This window comes from Neomonachus schauinslandi, chromosome 7 (assembly GCF_002201575.2).
Source record: "Neomonachus schauinslandi chromosome 7, ASM220157v2, whole genome shotgun sequence".
In the NCBI taxonomy this organism is placed as follows: Eukaryota; Metazoa; Chordata; class Mammalia; order Carnivora; family Phocidae; genus Neomonachus; species Neomonachus schauinslandi.
In genome coordinates this window covers 23,456,172-23,465,509 of record NC_058409.1, presented here as the reverse complement: position 1 = coordinate 23,465,509, position 9,338 = coordinate 23,456,172, and the positions used below count along the sequence as shown (strand labels likewise).

The 9,338-nt window shown below is 38.6% G+C and overlaps 1 protein-coding gene across 1 annotated transcript in view; it reads left to right on the top strand.

The window, feature by feature from the left end:
* Positions 1–8,773, top strand: part of MEIKIN (meiotic kinetochore factor) — a 99,669-nt gene extending 90,896 nt beyond the window's left edge. The window contains exons 12-13 of the mRNA XM_044917050.1: positions 4,831–4,954; positions 8,739–8,773. Coding sequence (XP_044772985.1) covers positions 4,831–4,954; positions 8,739–8,773 — 159 coding nt within the window. The remainder of the gene's footprint in view (positions 1–4,830; positions 4,955–8,738) is intronic.
* The last annotated feature ends 565 nt before the right edge of the window (positions 8,774–9,338 follow it).

Sequence of the window (9,338 nt, the reverse complement as noted above, 5' to 3'; positions counted from 1 at the left end):
TTATTTATTTATTTATTTATTTATTTATTTATTTATAGAGCACAAGCAGGGGTAGGGGCAGAGGGAGAGGGAAAGAGAGCATCTCAAGCAGACTACGTGCTGAGTACCTGTGGGGCTTGATCTCATGACTCTGTGATCATGACCTGAGCTGAAATCAAGAGTCAGATGCTTAACCGATTGAGCTACCCAGGCTCCCTTTTCTATTGTTTTTCTATTTTCTATTTCATTGATTTCTGCTCTCATGTTATTTTCTTTTGTCTGCTTACTTTGAGTTTAATTTGGTTTTCTTTTTTTACTTTCTTAAGGTGGAAGCTGAGTTCATTGATAGGAGACCTTTCTTCTTTTCTCCTGTAGGCATTTAATGCTACAAATTTGCTTTGACTAGTGCTTTAGCAGCATCCCACAAGTTTTTACATGCTGTATTTTCATTTTCATAAAGTTTAAATACTTTCCATTTTCCCAATTTATTTATTCTTGATCCATGGCTTGTTTAGAAGTATGCAATTTCTTGTCCACATATTTGGAAAATTTTCAGAGATCTTTCTGTTATTAGTTTCTAATATAATCCCGTTGTGGTCTAAGATTGTTCTGTGTATGCCTTGTATGTATGCCTTTTTTGAGACATGCTTTATAATCCATTTGGTTTATGTTGGTAAATATTCTGTGCACACTTGAGAATAATGCGTATTTTCCTTTTTTTTAGTAAAATGGTCTACAGTATCAGTCACGTCAGGTTGATTGATAGTAATGTTCAAGTCAGTTATATCTTTGCTGATTTTTTGCCTATTTCATCTATCAATTATTAAGAGGTATTAAAATATCAGACTGTGATGGTGGGTTTGTCCATTCCTCCTTTCATTTCTTTTTTATTTCATTTTATTTATTTATTTGAGAGAGAGAGAAAGAGAGCATGACCTGGGGGGAGGGGCAGAGGGAGAAGCAGGTTCTCAGCTGAGCTCGACATGGGGCTTGATCCCAGGACCCTGGGATCATGACCTGAGCCAAAGGCAGACGCTTAACTGACTGAGCTACCCAGGCGCCCCTCTCTCATTTCATTTCTATCCTCTTTGTTTTATTTATTTTGAGGCTCTGTTACTAGGTGTGTAAATAGTTAGGATTGTTTAGGATTGTTGTTTTCTTGATTAATTCACCCTTTTATCATTATGAAGGAACTTCTTTATTACTGGTAATACTCTTTGCACAGAAATCTACTTTTTCTAGTGTTAATATACTCTAGCTTTCTTTTGACTGTTGTTAACATGGTATGTATTTTTGTATACTTTTACTTTTTTAAAAAATGTGTTTTTTTAATTTTTAAAGAAGTTTTAGATTTGCAGCAAAATTGAGAGAAACCTGCAGAGATTTCTTATATCCCATTGCTTCAATACATGCATAGCCACCACCATTATCAACATCATTCACCAAGTGGCACTTTTTTTTTTAACCAAGGATAAACCTGCATTGGCATATTATAATCACCCCACACAGTCCATAGTTTAACTTAGGGTCCACTCTTGGTGTTGTGCATTTTGTGGGTTTGGGTAAAGTTTTATTGTTGTCAGTATTTTAGATATTGGCCATTCTAATAGGTATGTAGTAGTATCTAATTGTTGTTTTAATTTGCATCGCCCTGATAAGGAAATATGGTGTGGAGCATCCTTTAATATGCTTACTTGCCATCTGTATATCTTTGATGAGGTGTCTGGTAAGGTCTTTGGCCCATTTTTTAATTATGTTGTTTTCTTATTGTTGAGATTTAAGGAGTCCTTTGTAAGAGTTATGACCCCTTGGAGTATCCTGCCTGAGAAGAGTGTCTTTGTATGTCCTGAGCTACACCAGATAGTTTATGCTAAATGTGATTTATGGTAAACACCTGTTTTTGATGCCTGAGGCTTTAGGCAAACTTTGTGTCAGTTTGACCTCTAGGAGACTGGTCTGAGGCAAGGATTACTGGGCTTCTCATGTTGGCAACACTTTGCACATGGGAAGACTAAATGTTATCCATGTGACTCAACTAGGAGAGGACAACTGGAAGCTTATTATCCTGGATTGAGCTCTGTGTACTTTTTCTCTTGGACTCCACTTATGTGCCTTTTCCCTTTGCTGATTTTAGTCTGTATCTTATTGTGTAATAAGCCTTGACTGTGAGTATACCAGCTTTTCTGAATCTTGTGAGTCCTTTTGGCAGATCATTGAGACTGAGGTGGTCTTGGGGACTGAATTATCTTTTTTTTCTGGATATTTTTAAATTCTTATTTGTGGGTGTGCTGTAATTTCACTGGAGTGTATACACAAAGAGATTAATATTTTGTTTGCTGTTGGCTTTTTGTTCTTTATTTTTAATTTTTATTTATTTATTTATTTATTTTTAAGATTTTATTTATTTTTGAGAGAGAGGGGGAGAGAGAGCGAGCACGAGCCGGGGAGAGGGGCAGAGGGAGAAGCAGGCTCCCCACTGAGCAGGGAGCCTGATGCGGGACTCAATCCCAGGCCCCTAGGATCAAGACCTGAGCTGAAGGCAGACATTTAACCGACTGAGCCACCCAGGCACCCCTATTCTTTATTTTTTAAAGATTTATTTATTTATTTTGGAGAAAGAGCAAGTGCAGGGGGAGGGGCAGAGGGAGAGAGAGAGAGAGAAACAAACTCCCCACTGAATGCAGAACCAAAAGTGGGGCTTGATCTCAAGACCCTGAGATCATGACCAGAGCCAAAAATCAAGAGTGGGACGTTTAACTGGTTGAGCCACCCAGATACCCCTGTTGGTTTTTTATTCTAATGTTGTTTGGAATATTGGCTTCCTGAATGTGTGCACTCGTGTTTCTCATCAGTTTGGGAAATTTCTCAGCTATTATCTGTTTTATTCTCTCTGGGATGATAATTGGCATATAATAGGCATCTTTCTATCCGCTATATCTTTCAAACTCTTTTTAATATTTTTCATTTATTTGTTGTATTCTGGGTAATTTCATAAGTAATTCTTTAGTTGTGCCCACTTTGCTGCTTAAGGCTTCCAATGAACTTTGTATTTCAACAATTTTATTTTTCATTTCAAGACATTCTAGTTGTTTCTTTTTCACATCTGCTTTTCACTCCAGATAGTCTCTTGTTGCTTGCTCATCCATGAGATTTCTTTTTTTTTTTTTAAAGATTTTATTTATTTATTTGACACACAGAGAGAAAGCACAAGTAGGCAGAGAGGCAGGCAGAGAGAGAGGCAGAAGCAGGCTCTCCACTGAGCAGGGAGCCCGATGCGGGACTCGATCCCGGGACTCCAGGATCATGACCTGAGCCGAAGGCAGTTGCTTAACCAACTGAGCCACCCAGGCGCCCCATGAGATTTCAATTGTTAATTCTTTAATCATTTCATACATTGTTACTCTATTCTGATTTGGCAGTTATGATATCTGATGTCCTGGGGGCTTAACTCCGCTCTTCGATATTCTCAGGAGTTTGGTACTTCCTTTATTGTTGTTATAATAAAATTAGAGGATGAGGGGCGCCTGGGTGACTCAGTCGTTCAGCGTCTGCCTTTGGCTCAGGTCACGATCCTGGGGTCCTGGGATCGAGCCCCGCATCGGGCTCCCCGCTCCGCGGGAAGTCTGCTTCTCCCTCTCCCACTCCCCCTGCTTGTGTTCCCTCTCTCGCTGTGACTCTCTCTGTCAAATAAATAAAATCTTTAAAGAAATAAAATAAAATTAGAGGATGAGGTGAAATGTATTTTGTCCATTATTTCTGCTTGGAACTGTTCTGAGCTGAATCTTGAAGAACAACTCTGATTCTGACCCTGATCATTTATTTCCTTACTCTTACTTGATAAGAATCCTATTTGCCTAAAATGGGGATTCCATCCTCCTAAGAGGATATATATCTGTTTCTACTACGACGGCTATAGCTAGGGTCGGGTATCACTCCGGGACCACTTTTGCCCCTTTAAGGATTTTGGCTTAGTATCAGAATCTCATGTTGAGAATTCCCTTCTTCCTGCTGACCCATTTACAACATCTTTGTCTGAGCCAGTCACTGTGCCCAGGGGCATAGCATATAGTGATTGGCTGGGCTGGGTTTTAGGGTCTCTTGGTGCTCAGAAGTATTATCAGCTCCACCTGAGCCATAAGAAAGGGGTGTGTGCAGGCTGGGAGAATGAGAAGATTCTCCCAAGAAAATTCTGGTACTGTTCAGTACCAGAAGAATAGAAATGATGCTGGGCAGAAAAATATCAGATGCCCACCCCAGAAGATGATATGAATTTTAAAGTAGAAGTTATTTCTATATAGGCTTTACTTACAGTGGGAGGAGCCCTTGGTAAATACATATGTCTATTTCTGAGTTCTAAGAAACAAGCTATGTCACTTTTGGAAGATACGGTATTTCTTTATTCTAGAGTCTGTCTGTTTGATTGGCAGTTGTCAAAATTCATTGAGTTGGGAAACCAAGGAAATCTAGTATATGGCTCAGAATTAAAATAAATTTGTGTTTTAATTCAGTAAATCTTGTAAACTTGCTCTTGCACTTTGGAATGCTTGAATCTCAACTCTATCAGTATTCTTTCTCTCTCCTTAAATAAGGTATCCAAATTCTCTGAACCTAAGTTTCCTCATTTTACAAATGGCGATGATATAATCTTCCCTGTCTGGTTCTTGTGCATATTAAATAAGCAAATGTTTAAAAACCATTTCATTAGTGTCTGGAGTGGAGTAAGCATTTCATAAATGCTTTCTGTCATTAATATGTATGAAATATGGATGTTGAAATGATTTGCCTTTGAAATAAAACAGCATACAAATACAGTACCTGGAAGAATTATGCATTATTTTTTTTTTTTTTCAGGTTCCTTCAAATACATCAGAAATATGTTGTATTATTAGAGCAACACCAGGAACTAGACAAATGAAAAGTAAAGGTGTTATAGTAAAGAAGAAGAAATATTCCCCACCTAAAGATATTCCTCAAGGTACTGTAATGTGAATGCAGAGCTTATTTTTTGGATGATATAAAACATTTTTTCATTGTAAATTCCTTATGCACACAGGAAGTCCACTTACAAATTGTATTCTAGGAGTTTTGTACAAAGTGAAAACAATAGAATTACAAAAAGTTTGGTTAGGTTTTAGAACCTGAGTAAAATATTTTTTTGAATGTCAGATATTTAATCTTTTGAAAAATTAGCTTATGCCATTGATCTAAATGTATTTATCTAGGATACTTTTTCTTACAACTACTTGAAATTTAGTGTTGGGTTTCACTTTTAGTAGCATTCTTTGTTAAAATATTTTTCATATATTTTTGCATTCACTTATTGTTGGTTGAGCACTTCCTCTGTGAAAGGCACTGAGCCAAATATCTTATTATATCTCATTTATTTCTCACTATGACTTTATAATCCTCATTTTATATGTGAAGAATCTGGGGCTTAAAGTAGTATGCAATTTGTTCAAGGTTGTACTGCTGGTAGTAGAGAGGAATTCCATCTTTCAAGGCTTTTAAACTCCAAGTTTAGGTTTTTCTGTTCTCCTGACTGTATATCAGACAATGTCTGATTAGTCATTGGAGCCTGGGAACCTTTTATTAGTAAGCAGGCAGTGAAGCAGTTGAAATTTAATAGATTATGTACAACTTCAATCCAACTATACTGTCTACTTTTGATCCTTGTCCCCATTTCTGACACCAGTCTACGCTGAGCACTCCCTAAGTCCACAGAGGTTTTTTCTCTTTTTTCCTAAGTTCCTTAAATACTTAATTCAGTGCTACTCATTTGACACTTACTAATATATTACTACCTCACATAATTCACAATGCTGACTTTTCATATTCTTCAGGTTAGCAAGTTTTCAAAGACAGTGACCACATAATAGACTTTTTTCTATCTCTATCTCTGATGACATGAGCATGGTAGTAGGGAATAGTAGATGCCATATCAGGGTTTGCCCAAAACAGAACCAGTAGGATATATATGTACACACATATACATATACATATACATATACATAACATATACATATACAGAGAATTATTTCAAGGAATTGACTTAGGCAGCTGTAGAGTCTGGCTGAAAACTGTAGGGCAGGCTGGAAACTCTTGAGCAGGAGTTGATGCAGTCTTTAGGAGGAATTTCTTTTTTCTCTGAGAAACCTCAGTTTTGTTCTTAAGGCCTTTTAACTGATTGGATGAGGTCTACCTACATTATCAAGGATAATCTCTTTACTTAAAATCTATTATTATAGATGTTAACCTTATCTACAACCTTACCTTCACAGCAACACCAAAATTAGTATTTGATTTAATTGGTTAACATAGCCTAACCAAGGTGACACATACAACTAACCATCACAGCCTATTTCATGTCAACTATGTATTCATACACGTCCTTAAACCATAATTAATATGTAAATAGAGAAAGTAACAAAGTTATACTTCTGCCTAACATAATGCAGCTGTCCTACATACAACCCAAAATGTGCTAATTCCTTCCCCAGAAGAGGATGCAAAATCCTTGGATGATGTTTACTCCTCTTCTTGATATCCTGTTATGATATAGAGTTAACTATTAATACATTTTATGTTAGTTGATATAGGAATAAGAGAGGGAAGAAAACAAAGATACTTGCTTAAACTAGTTAGGTGGACATAACTGGTATTTATAACTACCTTCCTCCCTTTCATATTTCCTCTTCCCTCAGCAAGCATCTCAGCTGGTCATAGTTCTTAAGCTAGTGGGGTAATATCAACCTCATTTCAGTAAGGTCTAGGCCATTAGTCCTGCTTGGACTGGGTTGTTGTACTTTTCCATTGACCTTAATCTCAGGGCATAATAATACTAAAAGATGCCCTAAGGAATATCCTGTATTCTAGACATACTCTTCCTTGCCTCCATTGCAGAGGAAATTTCTCTTGTGTGGTTAGGATCAGTCACCCTGGCCCGCATAGTAATTCCCTTTTTTGCTTGTTGATTCAGAGGCCTGAGGAGCCCAAAGCAGCCAGGTTGCAATCTTAGCTTCAAGTTCATTGGAATCATTGCTGTGTCTCTTGGTGGAAACATCCCTCCCTTTGGAACTAAGACCTCTAGGCTAGCAGAGCATGGCCTGTCATGGGAACAGGAAGCAAAAAATTTTCCTAGTAGATTACTAGGGATAATATTGAGTGATCTCATTTCCATCTCCATTTCTTGATTCCTGGACCTGTGAATCCTGGCTGTGGGAGAAATAGCACCATATATTGAATGCTGATTCAGAGCATATACAACATTCTGAGGAACCTTGTCTCAGCGCAAGGTATTGCTGCCTAAAGGGTGCTTTAACTGAGTCTTCAAAAGACCATTCCACTATTCTGTCAAGTCAGGTGCTTCAGATGGTGGGGAATATGGAAAGACCAGTGAATTCCATGAGCTTGTTGGGCCTTTTGCCACCTTCTTTTGCTGTGAAGTGAGTTCTTTGATCAGAAGAAATTCTATGTGGGATACCATGATAGTGGATAAAGTATTTTCTAAGTCCTTGGATGGTTGTTTTGGTAGAAGCACTGCATGCAAGACAGGCAAATCCATATCCAGAATAAATGTCTATTCCAGTAAGAATAAAATGCTGTCCCTTCCATGATGGAACTTGTTCAAGGTAATCAGCCTGCCACCTGGTAGCTGGCTGATCACTCCAGGAAATGGTGCCATAGTGGGGATTCGGTGTTGGTCTCTGCTGCTAACAAATTGAATACTCATCAGGGGCTATAGCCAGGTTGACTTTAGTGAGTTGCTGAGCCCATGCATAACCACCATCCCTGCCACCATGGTCACTTCGTTTGTTAGCTTACTGGGTAATGGCAGAAGTGGCTGGAGAAAGAGGCTAACTGTTATCCACGGAATGGGTCATCTTATCTACTTGATTATTAAAGTCTTTGTCTGCTGAGATCACCCTTTGGTGAGTATTTCAGGGGACGCAGATACCTTCATATATTTTTGCCCATTCAGAGAGGTCTGTCCATATACTTCTTCACTCCTATCTCCTTGTCATCAATTTTCCAGTCATGTATGTCCCTAACTATCCAGCCAAACTATTGGCCACAGTCTGTGAATCAGTATATAACCGCATATCTGGCCACTTCTCCTTCCAACAGAGTAAACAGTGAGATGTTTTTCTTGAAGTTCTACCCACTGGGAGGATATACCTTCGCCAGTTTCCTTCAGGGATGTCACAGAAAGAAGCTGTAGGTCCTGTAGCTGCCCCTTTCAGGTGTTGCCTGCATATCATGTAGAACCATCTGTGAACCAAGGCTGAGTTTTTTTTTCCCCTCAATCAGCTGATTGTGGAGAACTCCCCATAATGCCAAAAGTGCAGGCTGGGAGAGAGAAGATAATGTAGCAGCAGTATGGATTATGGGCATTTGAAACACATCCTCATCTAACTTACTTGTGCCTTTGGGGCTCTAGCTCAATTTCATATATACCATTTCTATTTGACAATGCAGTGCTGTTCTGCACAGCCAACTTTGTGGCTTGGTACATCAGACTATGTATACTTCATGGTTGGCAGCTCAGGTCTCATTGTAACTTGGTGTACCATGGTTAAATATTCAGTCTCTACAAAGGCCCAGTAGCAAACCAAAAACTGTTTCTCAAAAAGAATAGTTATTCACAGAAGATGCTAAAGATTTGCTCCAAAATCCTAAGGACCTGTACTGTGATTCACCTACAGGATCCAAACAACATGTGTATCTCCCAATGACACTTCAAGCACCATTTGATCTGCTAGATATTATGGTACAAGTGGCAGAGCATCTTGCATAGTAGCCTGGACCTGTTGTAGAACCTTCTCTTATTCTGAGGCTCCCTCAAAACTGGTAGCCTTTAGGCACTGAATAAATGGGTTGGAGTAGTACACTCAAATGAGGCACATGTTGACTCCTAAATCTAAAAAGGCTCACTAGGCATTGTGCCTCCTTTTTGGTTGTAGGAGGAGCTTGATGCAACAACTTATTCTTTACTTTAGGAGGTATATCTGTCATATCACTGGGCCCCTAGAAATTTCACTGAGGTGGAAAGAGACCCAGCAATTCCATTTCCCTGGACCATGGAGACCCAGCAATTCCCCTTCCAAGAGTATATCCAACTGTAATGTGTACATATGTTCATCAAAAGATGTTTGCTAGAATGTTCATAGCAGCACTTGGATAATAGCCCCAAACAGGAAATAATCCAAATGGCCATCAACAGTAGAATGGATTAATAAGCTCTGGCACATTCATTCATTGGAGTGCTATAAGCAGTGAGAATCCACAATGCGGAGTTACATACAACAGTATTGATAAATCTCACATGAGTCAGACACAATAGAGTACATTTAACATTACTT